Genomic DNA, 23,403 nt, shown 5'->3' on the forward strand with positions numbered 1-23,403 from the left:
AAAATGCCATCTCCAGAATTGGTTTTCTCCCTTTTGTCACTCAAAAGACAATACTGGTCATTTACAAAAAGGTATATATACCGTAAACTTTTTAAAGCATCCATGAAATTGTGCCACTATTACATATTGTTTTTACTGGAAATTAATAGGAAATGTGTAGTGAGAGATAAGTATTCTACAACACAAACTAGGTTTACAATGTAATATTCTACTTCTAATATTGCACTTTTTGTTATTACTAATTTTTGTGTCACTAAGTTATTTACTCTTAGCTAGGAATCCATTAGACTAATAAATTCCGTGAAAGACTATAGTATGCCAGACGCTGGGCTGGGCACATCATACACATAGTTTGTTTAATCCTTCTAACAGCCTAGTGAATAGTGGTTACATGCATTTTTTCAATGAGGAATAAGTCCCAGTTTCACCCACCTATTAATTTTCTAATGAGGACCCAAATCCACACTCTCAACACTCCAAAACCTGTATGTTTTTGTCATAACGTTCATGATTATTGCTTAGTCAGAACAGAACCCCTCACAGGGTTCCTAGAGCCTATTTCCTTTTACTGGCAAACAAGATAATAAATATTTCAGGATTGCAGCCCATATAGTCTGTGTCCAGTTCTGTGGAAGCAGCCGTAGACTAGACGTAGATGAATGAGTGTGTCTGTGTTCCAGTACAGTTTTATTTATGGACACTGAAATTTGAATTTTTGTATAATTTTTACATGTCACAAAATATTATTCTTAGTTTTGTTTGTCTTGTTTTTCTAACCTTTTTAAAATACAAGAACCATTCTCAGCCCATGGTTTCATAGTCTTCTGACGGCTGCTTTTACACAGGTTTAAGGAGCATTGTGAAATCTGATCATGGCCCTGTGCATCTGCTGCAGCTGACCAGCAGCCGGAACCTTCAATTATTAGCCCTTCACTGAATTATGTCACAATATAAAAATCAATATTCATAATAATCAGCCTTATTATCTCTGAAAGCTATTCTGTGTACAAGATTTCCTTGAAATTGCTTAACATCTTCAACGTTTTGGTTTTCCAGTGGGTTGGTTTCAGTCATCGGGAAAATGCACATATGTAGGATTTATGCAGCTGTTAAGTGCTCTGCTGCTAACTAAAAGGTTGGTAGTTCAAACCCAGCAAACGGCTCCGAAGGAGAAAGACCTGGTGATCTGCTTCTGTAAAGATTACAGCCAAGAAAACCCTCTGGGGCAGTTCTGCTCTGTCATATGGCTTGGCTATGAGTCGGAGTCAACTCGACAGTACCCAGCAACAACAGAAATTTATGCTGGGTAAATGGGTGTTATTAATCATCTTTTCTTAGTCAGTAAGCATTTTTTTCTCTAATAATTTTGAAAAACCCAGTCTAAAACAATGACTAGAAAAAGAAACCTTTATAAAATAATAGTAACTCTTTTAACAAGTTTTTCACTTATGGACACAGCAATTAATTCTTGAGGGTTCTGTTTATATTATTTTTTACTATGTATAAAATACATTTGTGGATAATTTTTAGGTGATAGTTATTTTGGTATATTTTACTTTATTGATTAAATCCTTTATACATCTCAATGTATATGATGTGTTGTAATTGAAAGTATTTAAACATTTCTTAATTAGTATTTTATAACTCAGAATCTGTTGTTATACCAATTTTTATTCTCATTATATCATATACCTGTATATACCAAATAATTTAATTATCTTAAATTTTCCCATGCCAATTTTCATGGTGTATTTTGAGATTTAAAAAGTTCTAAGTTTAAAATTTATAGAAGTTTGGGGTGGGAGGTTAGGGGATAGTTACTGTTTTAATATCAAATTTTTTAGGAATGTCATGTTTCATCCCTGGTGACAGGGCAGTCATGACCCAGCTTTTGCCATCATGGTGCTTGGCAGAAAAAGAGTGAAATGGTAATACCTGGAAACCCTCCCCTATAATGAAGTGTGCAAGCTGAGCTGCATGTCCTCGACATGCATCTTTGCCAGTCATTCTATGTTTATTCCTTTTCCAGGTGATTGCCAGGATCTTCTGTCAGTGGACCCTGCAACGTGCCCCATTGTCCCTGGCCAGGAAATGATTATAGAAATATCCAAGGGACGCTCAGGCCTTGGTCTCAGCATCGTGGGAGGAAAAGACACACCCCTGGTAAGGCTCTAGAAATGAATATATCCACTGAATCAGTTGTTGAGCCTCGTTATGGCCCTGTGTCGCATCTATAGAACACTTGGCTTTTTCATAGTAAAAAACATAATGATAAATATGTGTGCATCCATATTCCAGCCAGCTTTCAAGTATTTATCCCAGATGTTTAATTTTCACCAGAATTTTCTCCATGTAGGATATTTGTGGGTTTTTTTAGGTGTTTTTTTGTTTGTTTCATTTTGTTTTTAATAAGTGCTTTTTTGGACCAACAACATAATAGCAGCATTTAGATATCTTACAACAGGATTTAAAACAGTGCCTGGTACATACTAAATGTTCAATAATTATCATCTGTTGTTATTATCACCACATTCATTATTATTGAATGAAATGCTAGATAAAAGCATGCATTAATTTTTCCAGCCCAACAGTTTAGGCTTTTGTTTTATTTTTACTGTGTTCGTATGTACTCTTTTTTTTTAAGTAGTCTACAATGTTAGTTTTTGCCTGGACGAATGAACTTTCATTACGGTATAAGTACCTTTTGTTTATCACTAGTCAGTGGTGCCAGTAAAATGTAGAACTTTTGCTGGGTTTTGACTTACTCAAAATAATCAAGTCCCTAACTGTTTTATGTATGTTTGAATAGGTAATACTTAAACATTATACAAAATTAAACTGAAACCAAACCAAAAACCAAACCCTTGGCCGTCGAGTTGATTCCAACTCAGAATGACCCTATAGGATAGAGTAGAACTGCCCCATAGGGTTTCCACAGCTGTAATCCTTACAGAAGCAGACTGCTACATCTTTCTCCCACAGAGCAGCTGGCAGGTGTGAATCTCTGACTTTTCAGTTAGCAGCCAACCTCTTAACCACTGTGCCACCAGCGCTCCTTAAACTGATTCACAAAAGTATAAAATAAAAAATGTCCTTTTTACTCTTATGCCCTAACCCCATTTTCCCCCTACCAGTGCCTCTCTCCAGATACACCCTTCTTAATAAATATGTTTTTAAATGAATATTTTGATATTTCTTTTGCCCATTTTATTTAGTAAGGCAGTAAATTGCATATACCAGACTTACAGATAAAATAGAAGTTTTTTTTTTTTTCCCTAGTTTTGGCAGGTATATAATGTTTCCGTCTTAGAACTGTTGTGGGGTGGGCAGATTCGATTCTATTTTTCTATAATAAACAGTCCCCTAAAGTATAAGAACAGTGTATGCTACAGAAACCTGGGTCTTAATGCCTTTTACGTGTTTCCTGGCCATGGCCCTTCTCCCTCCTAGCATCCTGCTTAATCTAGAGAACTCACGTGTTTGCCTTACTAGTGGACCACCTGAACCTAAATATGCTCGGAGCCTGGTGTATATTTATTGAAGAATTTTATCTGCTTCAATTTGATTAAAGTATGGTTAAAGCTTTTCTCTGGAATTCTGAATAATTTATTTCCTAAATTATTTTCCCTTTGCTGGGACCGCTGTGTGTGGCTTTCTACGTACACTATGATGTTTTTATCAGCTTAGATGGAACTGGGAACATCTGGAGTTAACTGGACTCAGCAACCAGTTTTGGCTGTTAGCCCCGCTCTTGGGTTTTTATCTCCTTAAGACCCCAGAACTTGCCTACATTTCTCGTTGTCTGGCTTCGGATGCTATCTATTCAGCTTTTGTCACTAAGCAAATTCTTCATTACAGGGTTTCCGTCAAGTGATTTGGTCTAAGCTTTATTTTTTATGTAGTGTTTTTAATAATGCCTTCTATGGGGTCACTATGAGTCAGAATCGACTTGACAGCAATGGGTTGTTTGTTGTTCTATATTATCTGGCCTTTCAGAGGCTCATAGAAACACTTTGACCAGCCTGCCAGCCATCCTGCTATCTCCTACTATATGTAGAAGGTAACACACCCCAACACAGATCCAAACCAGACCACTGTTCCCGGAAACCCCAGAATGTATTCCAGCCTCTGCACTCTGCTCCTCTCCTCAAATTCCTCTCTTCCTGTCCCCTCCCCACCCCCACCTCAGTCAAGATTCTGTACCCCTCCAAGTCCCCTCTTCACCAAGAAAGTCTTTTCTTGGCTTCTTTAGCCTCCTTGATATCTCCTGGGCTGACCTCAGAGCTCATGTTTAACCAATCCTCTCTTTCAGCTCTCAGTGATATTTCATCTCTACCATCTATTAGCTGGGGCAAGTTCCTTAACCTCTCAGAGCCTATTTCTTGATCTATCCATGGGAATAGTAATACCTTATAGTGTTATTAGGAGGATCAAAGAGATGACCTGGGTATGGTGTGAGCTTTGGGCCTAGAACATACTAAGCAATTACACATGACATGTATTTTCTCCAAGCCTTAATTTCCACATGTGCAAAATAGACTTTAATACTGACTCACTGGGTTGTGGTGAGGATCAGAGGCTTTATAAACAGTAGAAAGTTATATACATATCATTGTCCTGCAAAGGTCACTGAGGTTGTATTCAGAAACTACGATTGACTGTGAATGTTGGGTATGTCTCCCTTCCAAGGTCCGTTTCCTCATTTACCCAAAAAGGTGTTCTCAAATATTAAATAAATTAAACTTTTATAAATAAAGGTATCTTTTAAGTGAGCCTGGGAAATTACTTTTTAAGAAAATGCTGTAGTGAATTCTTTCACATGGAAAAAGTAATGCTCTGATTTATTTTTTTATAAATTTGTTGTTGTTGTTGTTAGCTGCTATCAAGTTGACTCTGACTCATGACAACCTTAAGTACAGCAGAATGAAATGTTGCCTGGTCTTTCCTCATCCTCATAATTGCCCACATGTTCAAGTCCATTGTTGTGGCTATTGTGCAAGTCCATCTCACTGAGGGTCTTTCATACCTTTGTTGGCCCTCTACTTCACCAAATATGACATCTTCCTGTAGTGATTGATCCCTGTTGATGACCTGTCCAAAGCAAGCAAGTTGGACAATATTGGAAGTAGGCCTTTCTTCCTAATCTGTTTTAGTACTGAAGCTCTACTGAAACCTGTCCCCTGTGGGTGACCCTGCTGGCATCTGAAATACTGGTGTCATATCTTCTAGCATCATAGCAACACACAAGCCACCACAGTACAGTCGGGTGGTGCCTTGTAAATATAGGTCTCTTTGCATTGCTTAAGAGCCCTGGTGGCACAGTGGTAAAGTGCTCTGCTACTAACCAAAAGATCAGCAGTTCAAGCTCACCAGCTGCTCCACAGAAGAAAAATGTGGCAGTCTGCTTCCATAAAGATTTACAGCCTTGGAAACCCTATGGGGCAGCTCTACTCTGTCCTACAGGGTCACTATGAGTTGGAATCAACTTGATGACAGTAGGTTTGGTTTGGGTTGGTTGCATTGCTTAAAATAAACCAAGACAGAACAAATGTCCCATAGGAAGGCAGAAGGGTTTTAATCAGCATGCCTGACAGAGATGAAGGAGTTTGTTTGTTAGCTGGTTTTTCTTGTTGTTGTTAATGATTTTGCTTTGTTGATTAGAATACCTGAGCAAGATACACCCATGCTGCCCTTCAGTCTTGGCTATTCCATTTGCTTATGCTGCTGACTGTGAGCTTGAGGGCTTCCACTGTGCTGCTCACCCCTGCACCCTGTGCCCTGCACACTGGATGTGGAGCCTTTTGCTAATAAGCATTGTTCTCTGCTTCTCCTGCTGCCACGAGGCATTCCAAAAAAATTCTTTAAGAGCACCTTGAGAGGGTCATAATATATAGTTCTGCCTTTGGAGACCATAAATTCCATTGTCCTTGGAAGGATAAGCACCACTTAAAAATGAGAGATGGGACACAGCTTTCATTTTCTAACCTCGGGTACCTCATCAAAAGCCATACGTTAGACTCACAAGTCTTCGGAGTGAGGCTGAACAGCAGGGGGCGGAAAGTGCCTTAACAAATAAAGCCCTTGCTTACCACAATGAAGATCTTTCTTCCTGGGTTTTTTCCTCCAAATTTTGGCTTGGAACATGCAGTGTAATTGACATGCTAGGCCACATTATCCAGTCAGGTCTTGGGTCTGCATCCAGCCAGCAGGAAGTTAGCAAACAAAGTTGAGAGCATATTAAAGGAAATGGTGGAAAGTATCAAGACCCACTATCAAAAGGACCTCTGCACTTGCTCTGCACATTGGATTAGGTGGTGCATCTTACTTGAGCTCTGGTGGAGAAAAATACATTCTGAGCCCTGGTGACCCTTCTTAAACATCTGCTTCAACTTTCCCAATTAGAGTTTCCATGTCCCCTTTGTTGTGTGTCCAATAGATATTTTCACTCCTTTTTTAGAGGAGTTAAGCCTCTGGGACCTGGTCTTGACACCACATCAGTCCTTTCTGCTATAAATAGTTTCTCTCCAGTCAAGACAGATGGTTTCTGAGATTACAGAGGGAAGTCTCACTTAGCATCGCATTGTATTCGCAGCAGGTCGTCTAAACAGACCTTTTAAAATACCAAGATAATGATGAGTGTGAGTGTCTTGGGAATGTTTATAACCACACCTGGACCCAATCCTAAAGGACACACTTCTGCATCTGTTGTTTTAATCTTATGATGATCTCCTCTAGGGCTCCCTTTGGTAGATGTGACTCTTCTGTGACAGGTTGCATCTCTTTGCTCAAAGGCTGCCTTTTACTTAGTGCTGAGGATACAAAATCGAGTTTATCCTGGGTTTTTTTTTTGCTCGTAAGTACTAATTTATTTGTTCATTTAAAAATACACTGTGGACATTTTCACATGCAAATTAAAGATTCTTTTGTGATATTAATTGCTGCACAAAACTTAATTTTTTTAAATAATATTCTATTGTGTTTTTGGTGAAGGTTTACATAGGAGTTTAGGTTCCCATTCAACAGTTTCTGTACAAGTAGTTCAGTGACACTGGTTACATTCTTTACAATGCATGAATGTTGTCATCTGTTCTGGTTGTTCTGTTTCTATTCATCTAGTTTCCCTGCCCCCTTACAATATCATCTTTGTTTTAAAGTAATTGGTCTCATATAGGTGATGTTTTAAAAGTAGCACAGTACTTAAGGGTGATATTTAGTATTTTTTGAGCCAATTTATTATTTAGCTACAAGGTGACCTCAGGGGTTAGTTTTAGTTCAAGCCTTGAAGAGTACCTCAGGGCAGTAGTCTTGGGGAGTACTCTAGTCTCAACCACTCCAGTAGGTTTGATTCTTTTTTTTTAAGGAATTTGAGGTTATGTTCCACATTTTTCTCCCATTCTATCAAGGTCCATCTATTGTGGCCCTGATTAGAATGGTTAACAGTGGTAGCCAGGCACCATCTAGTTCTTCTGGTCTCAGGGTAGATGCGGCTGCGGTTTCTGTGAACTATTAGTTCTATAGACTAGTTTTTTCTTTGAGTCTTTGGTTTCCTCGTTTCTCTTTTGCTTTGGACAAATAAAGAACAATAGTTGTATCTTAGATGGCCATTCACAAGCTTTTAAGACCCCAGACAGACACTACTCACTGAACTGAAATGTAGAACATAACTCAGGCACTATTCTTAATATGTAATTAGTATGTATCATCTCATTTAATCCTCACAAGCCTATAGGAGATGTGGTAGTATTTTACAGATGAGAAAACTGAGACACAGATAAGTTGATCTGCTTTTCTAAGGACATAATACTAACAGTTGGTCCAGTTGAGGTTTAAACAGGCCATCTGACTCCACAGCCACACCATTTGGGCCCTTTTTCTAGTGTTGCTACTGTGTCATCAGTCTTCATCTATAAAAGGGATTTTTCCATCTTACCCACCAGATCCTGAGCTCCTTGAACACAGATCTGTTATTTTGTATCTTTAGTCATTAATAGTGCCTTGCACATATTTAGTCACTTAAAAATATGCTCCCTTCATTGCACTTCTCCAGCTGTACTGGCTTCACTCACTTTCATTAATGGAGTCTCATCCCCACCTGCTCCAAGGCTTTCATACATGCTGTTAGCTCTGTACAAGTGCTTCTCTGATCACTTTTAATTGTTGCCAGAGTATCCTGTTCACTTATGGTCATGAATATATGGTTGAAAAGAATACAGTTGAAACCACCTCATTTCAAGAATAATTGAACAGACTGGAAAGGCAAGACTAGAAGGGAGCATGATGACTTTCTGTAGCATCTAGGGTTCTCTTTTTGTGGAAGAAGGGTGGGAATCATTCAGGTACTCCCACAGGACTCAACTGAAAGACAGATTTCACAGCAGTATAACCAAGAACTCTCTAAACATCAGCTGAACAGAATGAACTGTTTGGGGATAATGTGTAATCCCACCACAAGAGAAGTTTAGGCAAAGGCCGGGTAGCCACTCTACAAGGATATTATTATCACTAGGCTTTTTTTTTTTTTTATCAGGGAGGAAAATGTACAACTCTTTTTTCAAAATGATCATTGTTTTAAGAAAGTTCACGTGCTCACTCTTAATACTTTCTCGTCTCTCAAGTTTCTTAAAATTCCAAAGACTTAAGTTTTTTGGTCTTTTTTGTTGTTGTTAGAGATAAGGCCTAATTATTGTCGTGTTTATTTGTTTTATGGAGGCTAGTAGTTGTTATCACCTTTGGGAAAGGAAGTTTATAAGTATAAGCCCAAGTTGCTATACTTGTATTGCTCTTCTGGGCCTGGAGATAAACTTGTCTTTTTGCAGGGGGAACATAATTAGGCTAGAACACTGGTTTTGTCTTTATATTCTTGGTTGATCCTATTGTAAATGAGGTCCATGGAGATCCAGGGTAGATTGTAAAATTTAGGTATTTTTAATAGCTAAAAAAAAAAAAAAAAGCCTGGGAATGTCAGATTCGGAATCTTGTCATTTCTCACCAAGTTTCAAATCTGCATTTTTTTCACCACCGGATTCAGTACCAATTTAATTCATTCTTATTAAAGAGAAGTTTAATAAGGCAGTTAAGGAGACCTGGTGGTGCAGTGCTTATGTGCTGGGCTATTAACTGAAAGGTTGGCAGTTCAAACCCAGCAGCAGCTCTGTGGGAGAAAGATGTGGCAGCCTGCTTCTCTAAAGAATTACAGCCTTGGAAACCCTATGGAGCAGTTCTACTCTATCCCATAGGGTTGCTATGAGTTGGAATCGACTCGAAGTTAGTAGAGAATATGGCAGTTATATTAGCAAGAGTTGCTAAGGTAGAAGGACTCTCCCATTGGGAATACTGCGTGGTGGAATTCATCCATCTAGAAATTGAAGTGAAGAATACCTGTCCTTTAGCTGCACTACATAACAGCTCCTGAAGTGACCCCATTTAACCCCTCTCCATGTTGCATGCTATTGGTTAGCGATTACTGCTTTTCACAACTTAAACGTTGGATTCTAGCAATTTAACCCACTGGATTTTTTTTTTTTTTTTAAGTAAGCAGAATAGAAAGCTATTTACATTTGATTAAGTGTTTTATTTTGCTAGTCCCCTTCAAATGAACTTTGCCCAGTCTATTTCATGAGGAGTTTGGTTTGCTTTGGCATGTAATCCCCCAAAGCCAAGCTCCTTTTATCGTTATTGCTTAAGTCATATATTTTTACACAAAACATCTTATTACCTTAGTTTTATTTTAAAATCAAAGCAGAGTTTGCAAAAAGTCTATGAATCACACTGAAAGAATGTTAACGAATAGTACCTCTGAGTTTCCAGGTTTGGGCATTTCTGATCTTAAAGTATATGACTGTAAGCAAAAATATTATGCAAGCTGATTAAATTTAATAAGGACCAGATGGAACTATAGGGACTTATAAAATACAATGCAAATATTATCCCATTTCCTTAAAATAAATATATATTTCAGTATGAAAAATTATATTCATATTGATGAATATTAACTTTTCGTTAAATCAGACTTGGCAAGGGAACTCCATTTTAAGTAAATATAAAACAGTTTCTTCTTTGAGCTTGAGAAGAAAAGGCTTTTCAGTGTCTATATATTCACAGCAATCCTTATGTGATAAAAAAAAAAAAAGTGATAGTAGCTGCTTTATTACTATGGTTTTCATTTCACATTTAAAAAAAAAAGGCTTTATTACTGTGGTTTTCATTTCACATTTTAGGTACCTGTAAATAGTGTGCAAGAATGTGTAATCACTGAGTTTGAGTTTTAGGATTACCTACATAAAACATTACATTAAAACCCACAGAGACAGGCAAAGAAACAGAGAGATTGATTGGTAGAAATTATTTCTTACTATGTAATCATTAATCCGTATTTTTATGTTAAAAGACTCACTGTATTGATTGCTGATTTAACACTCATTTATGCTTTTTTTTTTTTTTTTCAAATATAAAATATTCTGTAATCTGTCAGTTTGTCATACTGTGGTGACTTTCATGTTGCTATGATGCTGGAAGCTGTGCCACCAGTATTTCAAATACCAGCAGGGTCATGCATGGTGGACAAGTCTCAGCAGAACTTCCATACTAAAACAGAGCAGGAAGAAAGGCCTGGTGATCTACTTCCAAAAATTAGCCAGTGAAAATCCTATGGGTCACAACAGAATATTGCCTGAAACGGTGCTAGACGATGAGCTCCCCAGGTTGGAAGGCACTCAGAATACACGGTGGCAGCAACAACCATCACGAAGATGGCACAGAACTGGACAGTGTTTCATCTGTTGGGCATAGGATCTCCAAGAGCCAGAGCCAACTCAATGGCAACTAAACAACATAGTTTATTACCTGAGAATATTTTACTGTTTAAAAATAACAGATACTGAACATCATGATCCATTTTCTTCCTTTTTTAGAGTTTTTATAGGTACGCATCTTCTTACTCTATCCCAAGCATATTAGCATAGATGAATAAATTGAGATTAGGATATAAAGACTATTTCTTTGTTCCTTTTGCTGCAGAGTTTTGTGGGGATTGACTGAAGTCTGCCTATATTCTGAGATTCTTAGAAAGTCTATGTAGTGAATTCTAATTTATTAGTGAGCAGAATAAAATATTCAGTTTTTAGAAACTATGATTTCCAGTATGATAAATTCCATTGACATTTGCCGACCTCCCTTGTACAGCTGTAGCTCTTCAGGTGTTCTGAACAGAAGCAATTATCTATTGAACCAATGAAGTTGCAAGCAAAACTATCCCAGTTTGACAAATACTGTATTTCTTCTGGAGCAATAATCTTTTATTGTGATAGATGGTGGGAAAGCAGTACATTAAATGTACCCTTGACTATGGTACTCATTCAAACTATAAAATTGTTAAAATAAAGTGAGAAAAAATTCATCTTAGCATAAAGGAAATACAGTATTTACTGACTACATTCTGCCTCAGGTTCTGCATACTCTTAGGAGATATTGAAATAATTAGCCTCTTAATCTTTTATTTCTCACGAACCAATGTGGTAATGCCAAATACTCCTTACTTCAAAAGAAGGGAGAAGTCTGGAGGTGGGGAAGGTTGGCAACTTTGCAGCTTATCTTGAATCATCTTTGTATTTTACCTTCATAATTGGCTTGAATATTATAGATCTACAAAATGTATTACGATATAAGCATAACAACACATGTCACAGCATAGGAAAAACACATCTTTTAAGTTTCCCATTTTGGGGTTAATTAGTCCACTGGCCCACTATGGGAAGGACAATGGAGAGCTAGCTCCATTTGTCATCATGAGTCCTGCCATCTCTATTATAAAAGCCAACCTCCCCCTCAAAAAAACAAAAACTTGCCGCCATCGTGTCGATTCCGACCCGTAGCAACCCCATAGGATTTCCAAGGCTGTAAATCTCTAAGGAAGCGGACTGCCACATCTTTCTCCCTCAGAGCCACGGGTGGTTTCAAACCACCAACCTTTTGGTTAGCAGTCCAGTGCTTTAACCACTGTGCCACCAGCATTTGTCTGCATTTCTACCTTTATCACCTCCCACATTAGGCTTCCCAGTTTTGTTTTGTTCAACTGCAAAAGCATGTGAAAGCAGAATAACTGCTTGGCTCAGCCCAACCCATATTTCCAGCCCACAGAATTATGAACAAATAAATGGTTTGTCATTATTTTAAGCTACCAAGCTTTACAGCCATTTATTTTGCAGCAAAAGGTGACTAATACAGAGTGACACCCACAGCCTCTCTCCCCTTACCCCCCGCCCCAGCCCATAATTATTTCTGATACCTCTCAGCCTGTGGGAGTTAGGATTCTTCTGGCGTGCTATTTAGGAGGAGGTCTTATGTCCAGGGCAGGACCTAAGCAACTTATGAAACAATGACTTTCTCATTTTCACCTTGCATGGTATTTCGGCTAATAGAAGGCCAGAATTTTAGAGCTGGAATGACTTTAGAAGTCATGTAGTTCAGCTCTGGGCTTTACTGATAATATTAACTGTCATGTACAAAGTGAGCCAGTTGGTTAGCTGCAGAGCTGTCAGAAAATTAAACTCCTCTGTGCCCCAATCCTGAGCCCTTTCTTCTATACCCTATTTTCCTTTTTTTGTTCAAATCACTTCCTAATTGCAATATAATAGGGAAGCATGGTTTATAAAGAATTTGGTCGCAAATAATTTGGGATAGAAAAGAATCATGTTCTAAGATACTCAGGCCTTAATTTATAAAACTCCAGCTTGGGCCCTATACCTTTGTTCAAAGAGCGATATACCTCAATAGTTTTAACCCAAAATTTTCTTTCTAAACTCTGTAACTGAAATAGACATCACAAATCGGTAATTTAATACTTAAACATGTGTTTTTCAGTGTAGAGTTGAATATAGTTTTCATTTGCACAGCGTTGGCCTGAGATTTTTCTACCCCTGCCGTGTTATTACCCCCCATTGGTTTGGCTTTCTTGGTGAGAAAGTGGTGTACTGTTCAGAAGACATGTCTGTTTTACGATTTTTGACCACAGACAACCATAGAGGAGAACTCTATTAAATGGTGTTTAAAAGTAGCATTACCCCTCTAAGGCTGCAGATCTGACCATGGTTTCTTTCAGTGAAAAACAAAATGCCCATTTTATGTACAATATCTTTAATATTTCTTTTGATCCTCTTGAGTCTTTCTTTTTAGGATGAACTTTTCCCTTAAAGCAGGGAAATAGGACATAATGCTCTTTTTGGATCATTGGTAAATATATTTTCCAAATAAACGTGAAGTCTATTGTGAAACTTTTTTGTAATTAAAATGTCCCCTAGGATTTTGCGGGGAGGAGAATGTGGTGAGGCAGCTTTTATGAGTATGGCAAAGATCAAGTTTAATTCTGGAGGGATCCAAATTAAGTAAAACATGCCTTCAGGCAGTAAAATTAAGCCATGTATAGCGAAGTTCTTCAAAATATGTAGTATCTACCATGTAATTCTTTATCAATGTTTTGTCCTAAAATGTTTGTTAAAATAACCTACTAAATAGCTAGAAATGTAAAATATAAGATCTCAATGTATTAAAATAGTTCACCCATAAAAGGGTGATTATTTATATCCTTCAATCCACAGGAGACCTTCTTTAATTTTTCTAACACATGGCTTCTTCAAGTATTATGGGCCTATTGAGACAATCATAAAATTGTCCTTTGCTAAATGATTGGTGTGTTTGTGAGTTTCTTTATCTACTTGTCGGCAGCTTGAACAGTCAAGAAAATGGTGATTGATGGGCTGAAGTGTCTGATGACTTTGACTCTGTCCATGGATACACCATTGCACATTGTGAAATTGTTTTCCAGCAATTCAGTTTAAATTCCCCTGGAAGAGTCTGGGGTTTTTGTGGGGCTCAGTGATAATTAAGTTCCTCATACTTGGCTCCTTTAAATTGCTCTCTAAGCTAATGTAAATTCTCTGGAAATCCATCAATCAGATGGATTTAACAGCCATTTGCGATGGATATTTTGGTTGTGTGTCACTAACACTTTATCATCAGAAGCTTGGTTGAGTTAGGGTAAGATTATGACATACTAACTCCACCCATCTCCACTTTTGGGTCATTTTGATTCCCTTTTCTATTTCTAACTAATTTCTCGATGATCACTTATCAAATGTTTATTGAGTGCCTACTCTGCACTTGGCACCAGAATACGAAGGGGAATTGGAAGCAGTGCCTGTCCTTAAGGGTTCTATGAGGGTGGGAGGTGGCATAGAACATAGATCCATATACGTGCAGTCATGATATTGTGGTAAGTTTTATAATAGTGTGAGGTATCTTGGCTATGGCTTCATCAGGAGAGAGGGTCAGAGAAGGTTTTGTAGAAAAGGTGGCACTTGGCTGGGCCTAACAGAATTTCATAAAACAAATGAGGTGTAGAAGGCCATTTAAAGCAGATAAAAGAGAGTATGACCATCAAGCACTTGGAGCCTTTTGTACTTTTCAAATGTTGTTGTTGTTAGCTGCTGTCAAACTGGCCCTCGATTTATGGTGACCCCATGCACAGCAAAACAAAACACTGCCTTGTCCTGCTCCATCCACATGATTGGTTGCAGATCATAATATTACAATCTTTAGGGTTTTCATTGGCCGATTTGCAGAAGTAGATCACCAGGCCTTCCTAGTCCATCTTAGGTCTGGAAGCTCCACTGAAACCTATTCAGCATCTTAGCAACATACAAGCCACTATTGACAGACAGCTGGTGGCTACACATGAGGTGCATTGGCTGGGAATCAAACCTGGGTCTCCTGCATGGAGTTCGAGAATTCTACCACTGAACCACCATTGCCCCCTTTTCAAATACAGATACATAGAATGTCTCTAAAATACGTAAGATTTTTTTTTTTTTAATTGAACTTTAGATGAAGGTTTACAGAACAAACTAGTTTCACATCAAAAAGTTAGTACCCATTTTGTTGTATGACATTGGTTAACAAGCCCACGACATGTCAGTGCTCTCCCTTCTCAACCCTGGGTTCCTTTTTACCAGCTTTCCTGTTCCCTCCTACCTTCCAGTCCCCGCCCCAAGGCAAGTATGCCCCTTTAGTCTTGTTTTGCTCTACTGGCCTGTTCAATCTTTGGCTGAAGAGTGAACCTCAGGAGTGGCCTCATTACTGAGCCGAAAAGGTATCTGGGGGCCATACTCTCAGGGCTTCTCCAGTCTCTGTCAGGCCAGTAAGTTTGGCCTTTCTTTATGAGTTAGAATTTTGTTCTACATTTTTCACCACCTCTGTCCGGGACCCTCTGTTATGATCCCTGTCAGAGCATTCAGTGGTGGTAGCCGGGCACCATCTAGTTGTACTGGACTCAGTCTGGTGGAGGCTGTGATAAAGTGATCCATTAGTCCTTTGGACTAATCTTCCCCTTGTATCATTAGTTTTCTTCATTCTTCCTTGCTCTGGAAGGGGTGAGACCATTGGAGTATCCTAGATGGCTGCTCACAGGCTTTTAAGACCCTAGACGCTACTCACCAAAGTAGAATGTAGAACGTTTTCTTTATAAACTCTGTTATGCCAATTGAGCTGAATGTTCCCTGAGACCATGGTCCCCACAGCCCCTAGCCCAGCAATTTGGTCCCTTTGGGAGTTTTGGATGTATCTATGGAGCTACCATGGGCCTGCCTTGTACAGGCTGTGCTGGCTTCCCCAGTATTGTGCATTGTCTTACCCATCACCAAAGTTACTGCATATCTATTGTCTATTAAGTGTTTTTCCATCCCCATGCCTCCCCTCCGTCATAACCATCAAAGATTGTTTCTTTTTGTATGTAAACCTTTTCATAAGTTTTTACAGTAGTGGTCTCATACAATATTTGTCCTTTTGTGATTGACTTATTTCACTCAGTATAATGTCCTCCAGATGCATCCATGTTATGTGATGCTTCACAGATTCATCATTGTTCTTCAGCATTGCCTAATACTCCATTGTGGGTATGTACCACAGTTTGTTTATCCATTCATCTGTTGATGGACATCTTTTTGTTATCGTGAACAATGCTGCAATGAACATGGGTGTACATATATCTATTCATGTGATGACTCTTATTTCTTTGGGATATATTCCTAGAAGTGGGATTGCTGGATCATATGGTATTTCTATTTCTAGCTTTCTAAGGAAGCAACATATCATTTTCCAAAATGGTTGTATCACTTTGCATTCCCACCAGCAGTGCATAACAGTTACAATCTTCCCGTAGCCTCTCCAACATTTGTTATTTTCTGTTTTATTGATTCGTTCCAGTAATGCCAAGGTGAGATGGTATCTCATTGTGGTTTTGATTTGCATTTCTCTGATGGCTAGAGATCATGAGCAATTCCTCATGGATCTGTTGGCTGCTTGAATGTCTTCTTTGGTGAAGTGTCTGTTCATTTCCTTTGCCCATTTTTTAATTGGATTATTTGTCTTTTTGTTGTAGAGGTGTTGGATTTTCTTGTAAATTTTAGAGATTAGACCTTTGTCTGATTTGTAATAGCCAAAGATTTTTTCCCAGTATGTAGGTTCTCTTTTTACTCTTTTGGTGAAGTCTTTTGATGAGCAAAAACGTTTAATTTTTAGAAGATCCTGGTTATCTAGCTTATCCACTGGAGCTTGTGTGTTGTCGGTTATGATTTGTATCCTGTTAACGCCGTGTATTAGGGCCTCTAGCGTTGATCCTATTTTTTCCTCCATGAACTTCATAGTTTTTGGCTTTATATTTAGGCCTTTGATCCATTTTGAGTTAGTTTTTGTATACGGTGTGAGGTATGGGTCCTCTTTCATTTTTTTGCAGCTGGGCATCCAGTTTTGCGAGCACTATTCTTTAAAAAGACTGTCTTTTCCACATCTGAATTACATAAGAAATTTAATACCATTTGTTTTTCATGAGGGAAATTGGGTTGCTGACTGGCAGTTACCAAAGAATTCTTACTTCTCAGTTTATACCATTTTGAGTTCAGTATCATGTTTATATATTATCTATATTTGAAAATAAATACTCATTATTTTAAGGATGGAGACATTAACATTAAACTACGTGACAAATTTGTTAGCCAACTACTTCTTGAGAGTCTTTGTTTTTAACAATCCCTGTAATCGAGGAATAAAGGAGCTTTCCTTCGTTAAAGGTGTTTCAGACATGTTCTGATTAGGGAAAACCCAGTGTCTGAGAGATTCCCAAACTCACTGATCAAATTTTTCTCTGGCTCTAGAGTTGACAACCCAAACAAGTGACTTAGAGTGTCCACAAGTACAATGTTGGTCTTGTCTCCAGCAATAAGTAAACAGGTCATTGTACTTAAATTTCTGTTGTCCAAGTGAAAAAATCATATAGCTGACAGGAGGATTTTTTTTTTATTATTATTATTATTGTGTATCAATCTTGGTCATTTGCAAATTATCCTCGTCTCTATGTCATTAATTAAGCAAATTAATCTATGTTCTTGGGCTGAACCACTTCGTATCTTTAATGTCAGTTTATTGCCTGTATCTGTTATAATACCTATCTTGGAAGAAGTACAACCAGAATGCTCCTTAGAAGCAAAGATGGCGAGACTATGTCTCACATATTTTGGACATGTTGTCAGGAGTGATCAGTCCCTGGAGAAGGACATCATGCTTGGTAAAGTAGAGGGTCAGCAAAGAAGAGGAAGACCCTCAATGAGATGGACTGACACAGTGGCTGCAGCAGTGGGCTTAAGCATAACAATGATTGTGAGGATGGTGCAGGACCGGGCTGTGTTTCATTCTGTTGTACATAGGGTCACTATGAGTTGGAGCTGACTTGACGGTACCTAACAACAACATTATAATATCATTTTATGTCCTCTCCTGCAGAAAGAACTATTCAATGAATAATATAAGTACAGAAAAATTGAACTGAAAAGATGAAAAAGGGAAGGAAAGAGACAAGAATACCTAATTGAATTAGAGATCCCATGTTGGGGTGTGGTGAGGGCCTACCCATCATGCTTTGAGTAGTGCGAATGCCTAATCATGTACCAACACAAGCAAGTGAAACCCATAGATCATCACCTCACCTCATTAAGCCAAAGGCCCTGGTTTCCACTACCACAAGTCTTCTTTCTGCTCACCCTTATAAAATGATCAGCTCATGCCCTCCTGGGGTTTACTGCGGAGCTGAAGAGACAATATTTCAACAAAATTGATGCCATATGGAAAATCTCAAATCAGGTTTTGCACAACTGCAAAATAAAATATTCAAAACAGATGAGAAGCTTACTATAGTTGTGGGAGCACAGACTTTGTTACTAAGCAGTCCTGAGTTGGAATTCCATCTTTCCTACCTAGAAGCTACAAAGACCTGGTCAAGTCTGAACCTTCCTGAGCCTCTGTTTATAAATGCGACAGATAATACTAAATTTGCTGAGCTGTTATGAGAATTATATGGCATAAATGAGAAGTGTGTAGCATCTGTGGCACATAGATGTTAAATGAGCCCAGATGTGTTATTAAAAGTGTCATTTATTGCTCCCTTACTATGTGCTGGCGCTGTATATAAAGCTTATATGTAGATAATATTGTTAAAATCATATAAAAATGAGGAAGCTAAGGCTTGTGGAAGTTAAAACTCTTTCCAAAGCCTACAGTCAGTAGTACCAGGGATATGATTTTGGCCAAGGAAGCCTGAGTCCAGAGGCTTTGCTCATAATCATTTACTTGTACAGCCTCTCCTCAGAGTAGGATGGCAACTTGCCTGCAGGAAAATGATTGACAGACCACATACTAGAATAGATGAGTTTTGGAAGAAGGTATTGGTGTTGGTAGACAGGAATCACTGAGATAATCTTGGGTGGAGGGGTGTTATTTAAATATGCAGAGATAAGAAAATGGGGCTGGTGGGGAGAAGGTACTCAAGGGTGTGCCAATAAGCAGCTTTCTTAAATAGCTCAAGAACATTAAAATATAGGAGGGGATATCCAAAGAGGAGATAACCATGTGCATAATCACCTCCAATTTTTTTCTTTAAAATAATAAAGGCCAATCTTTGGTTAACCAAATCAAACCAAACCTGTTGCCAGTCAGTCAATTCTGACTCCTAGTGACCCTACAGGACAGAGTAGAACTGCCCCATAGGGTTTCCAAGGTGCAGCTGGTGGATTCAAACTGCTGACCTTGTGGTTAGCAGCTGAGCTCTTAACTACTGCACAGCTCCCAGTCTTCCCTGAAATTGTGGGTCATTAATGAAATGAAGAATCTTTTATTAATGACCCATGATTTCATCTCATCGTAGGTTTTTTTTAAAAAAAAAAAAAAAACAGAAGTAACATTTTAATCTAGCTTTGTCAAATGATGCCTAAAATATCCCAATCCAGTATCTTTTTTTTTTTTTTTTTTTTACTATTCCTTTCTACTCTAGGAACTTCACAAGTTTTAAAAAAGAAATTTATTTTTCTTTTCAGTTCACCAGCACACATTTCTGATTTAGCTGTTAGTCCTTATCCTTCACCTCTATCACCTGCAGTTAATGCAGCTGTCTAGAACCACAGCTTCATACACACCTTTAATACACAAGGGCACACAGTAAGAAATGGGATCCTTTTCTAGTGATAGGTCAGAATGTCTTGTGTTTTCTTGTATTTTCCCTGATAATTACAGCAGTAGTCAAGCAAAAATAAAGGAAGAAATGGGGAGGTTTTCATATAGAAAGAATCATGGACCAAAAATGGACCGTTGGCAGTAAATTCAGAATTTGAGACTATTAGTGGTATTTTTCCTTTATGTATGATACCTCATTGAGCACCCAGAAAGTGTCTCAGGGTTTTGGAATCAGACCACTTTTATGGGATAAAAACTCCATGGGGTCTTTTCTTTCTTTTGAAAATGAATGCATGGAAATTTCCAATTTGACTTTTGTAATGTTCCAAGATAAAAAGAGCTTATACTGAAAAGTTAGCTTTGTAAAAACCGTGTGTAACATGAGTTCAACCTGTGATTCTCTCAATCCAGCAAAGATGGGTGTTTGGGGACCAAATTTTGAAAACCAGCATTATACAAGTGATACCAGGAGTCTGTATTCATTGCTCCCTGCACGTCCTTAATACAAATGACCCTTGGTGCGATCTGGGTGCTGTTGTTGGGGTCATTTCAAGCTACTGACCCAGCCAGTTTCCTCAAAATCATTCCCCTGAAACAGTTCAGAGAAACAGTGTAAGCACTCCCTGGGCCTGGAAATTTCATAAGTTAGAGTTAAAACAAAGAATGGTCTAAAATCTATTGCTGGTAAGAATCTGCAATGTAAATTATCTGGATCAAGGAACCTTTTCTGGCTCTTGGAGGCTGCCTCTCAAAGCCGTAATAAAGAATGTTTTCAGAACTGTGTGGTGATAAAATGAAAGTATTTAATATTGAAAAGTATTTGGAATCCAGCTGGGTTATTTGGTTATAGATCTCTATTTTGTTTGCTTCTCTACCTTGGAATTTGTTTTCCCCCCAAGGAAGTAAATTTCGTTCGTTGTTTTGTTGTAAAAGTGTATATGTGTTTGGTCTTGTTTTTTAATCTTGTTTGTTATATATTTTTTAAAGAAATGGTTCATTTATTTACTTGGTGGCAACCCAGTTCTAACTCTGAGGCTCTATACTTCTAGATTAAGAAGAAATTCAGCTCCAGCCCTTTCGGTGGTTCATTAAATCCTAGGGTTCCAAAGCACTCAGACTTTGGTCTTTGGTCATTGTCATCAGTCCACCCAGGCTATCATCAAGACCATCCTTGCTCAAACCTACACAGTTTCTTCAAGTGTAAAATTCTCCTGCTTCCAGGCTCCAGTGCTTGGGACACAGGACCTCTTTCAAGGCTAAAATCCACTATGCCTAGAGTCTGCCCTATAGGCTTTGCCCTCTTTGCCCTTGCGTGCAGAATGTTGCAACCTGTGTGTTTATGAAGGTGGTGTTAGGGAGAGAGAGGAGTCCCTGAGTGACACATAAGGCTAAGCAATTAACTACTAACCAAAAGATTGACAGTTTGAACCCACCCAGGGGCACCTCAGAAGAAAGACCTGGCAATCTGCTTCTGAAAGGTCACAGCCTCGAAAACCCTATGGAATGCAGTTCTACTCTGCAACACATGGGGTTGCCATGGGTCGGAATCCACTTAACAGGAACTGGTTTGTGTGTGTGCGTGTGTGTGTGCGTGTGTGTGTGTGTGTGTGTGTTGGTTTGGGGATGGAGGAGGTTGGGCAGTATAGGGCTCAAATTTTCACCTCTTTGGGACCCACAGTATGTGTTGCTAGTCTCCACTCAAAAGCTCTTATCCTCTCCCAGCAAGCCTCAGAACACCTAGCATAATCCATTCAACATAGTTTTTTCAGTGTCCTTCAGTTTTATAAAAATTAGAAAGAAGCATTAACTTTCAGTTGCTTTAGTTTTTCGCTCCACAAAAATCCCCAAGGCAAGCAATTTCAAAGCTTGACTGCCTGCTCAACTTGAGAGAAGAGGGAAACGTGTGAAAAAACAATATTTTTTAACAGTCTCACCAAAACATATAAATATTTGCATGTACAGATATAAAATTTCTAGAGGGGTTCTTAGGAAACTATTAATGATGGCTGTCTCTGGGGAGTGGGACTGAGAGCCTGGGGTGGGAGATAGTCTCTTTTTGTGGTATAGCACACTCTGGTGTTGCTTGAATTTTTCTGTAGGTTCATGCTATTTTTCATGATTATAAAAATTTTTAAGGTCGTTAATTTGAAGAGATACCAGTTATTCATTTATTTATTTTTAATTCATTAGCCATGAAACACTTGCCTCAAACAAAGCTTACCTATGTTATATATTGTTACCTTAATTTTATGGCTCAGAATGCTGAGTTCAAAGGAATTCATTTTCCTAAGGTTACACAACGGCAGAATCAGGATTCGAACACATGGCTGTATTATGCTTAAATTCATGAATGCTCTTTTTTCTATGCCGTGTTCTGTCCTCCAGGGCTAGTTGATTCTACTAAGTTCTTTTTTTTCATTGCCCAAGTAGTGAGGCCTGCCAAAACCCCCTTCATCAGGCCACACATCTATGCCAAATCCTTAAATACCAATAAATACCTGAAACCATGTTTCAAAATATACCATAAAATGTAAATAAGAATGACACATAGTTCACTTCAAGTTCATTCACAGCAGCAATGTACAGGGTTAATTGTAAAACACATGGAAGTTTAACGTGAAATATTAGGCAAAGCCAGTTCTGAAGGAATGAAATAATAAAGTCAGAGAAGATTAATCATAGCTCTGAATATATTGTAGCTATGTATATTATTTATCTTCATGTCAGATACAATATAATTTTTTTTTTATGTATCTTATTTATCTTCATGTCAGATACAATATAATAATATTAGCAAATTGCAAATTATTGGTTGCTGCCTATGGTTTGGTCATTTGTTCAAGGAAATATCTGTGGTTGAAGATTAATAAGAATTTGTTTTTTGTAGGATGCTATAGTTATACATGAAGTCTATGAAGAAGGAGCAGCAGCCAGAGATGGAAGACTTTGGGCTGGTGACCAGATATTAGAGGTATATGATTTTAAATTTTATTTTATGAAAGTAAATATGTTTCCTTAGCTAACCTTAAGCCACAAAGTTTATTAACTGTCTTTTACTCAACTACATTCTGACTTATTTCTCTCCCATTTTATAAAATGTGGTCCTTATTCTTCTTTTAGCATATGTTGAACAAGTCCTTAGGATCATGGCAAGTTATCACTCTCAATCTGTTTGTGAAAAAATTTTTTAATTGAAAGAAAAATTACAATTTATGGTTCTATAATTTAAATATCAAATGAGACGATAAGATATTGCAGTTTAATTTTTTCACATCTCCATTATGCCTTCCTAAATTCCCTCCTAAAAACACACACATATATGTACACGCATAAACACAGACGCCTGATATTTAAAGATGTTATTGAAGTTTCAAGAATTGTTTTCTTAATCCTAATAAATCTTTACATCAAGTGGAGGCCCGTACCTTGCCACCTATGTTTTCAAGTTGATGAAGATGTAGAACCTTCTCCCTTTAGGTGGTATATGGTACTTATTAAAAAATTAAATGCTCTAACTTGACTCTTTGAAATTGACTGTCATTTAGCAAAGGCGTTAAAGCCTTTTAAAAAGTGCGAAGGCATGCAGTGTCTGAGCTAGGGAACGGATGAACAGAAAGCCGACGCCAGACGTTCTGGTAGGTGGAACTAAAGAGCTTTTTTCTGTGGTGCGAAACCTTTAGGCAACATTTGTTTCTTTCATTGGGTGAATTTAATTGAAGAGTTACATTTTATGGTGGGCATGTGTGTTTTACTTTGCAGCTTTAATGTAGCACATTAGGAATGACATCATAGAATTTTATTTTTCCCTTTGGTTGTTCATTTCTGCCTCCCAAGATGAAACCAGAGATATAATTA

The 23,403-nt window shown here is 38.1% G+C and overlaps 1 protein-coding gene across 5 annotated transcripts in view; it reads left to right on the forward strand.

Annotated features, from left to right (window-relative positions):
* PATJ (PATJ crumbs cell polarity complex component) overlaps positions 1–23,403 on the forward strand; it is a 417,617-nt gene that overhangs the window by 343,172 nt on the left and 51,042 nt on the right. For all 5 annotated transcript variants that reach the window (XM_049879429.1, XM_049879433.1, XM_049879432.1 and 2 more), the window contains exons 34-35: positions 2,030–2,163; positions 22,436–22,519. In XM_049879429.1, the coding sequence (XP_049735386.1) occupies positions 2,030–2,163; positions 22,436–22,519 (218 nt within the window). The remainder of the gene's footprint in view (positions 1–2,029; positions 2,164–22,435; positions 22,520–23,403) is intronic.

This window comes from Elephas maximus, chromosome 3 (genome assembly GCF_024166365.1).
Source record: "Elephas maximus indicus isolate mEleMax1 chromosome 3, mEleMax1 primary haplotype, whole genome shotgun sequence".
Classification (NCBI taxonomy): Eukaryota; Metazoa; Chordata; class Mammalia; order Proboscidea; family Elephantidae; genus Elephas; species Elephas maximus.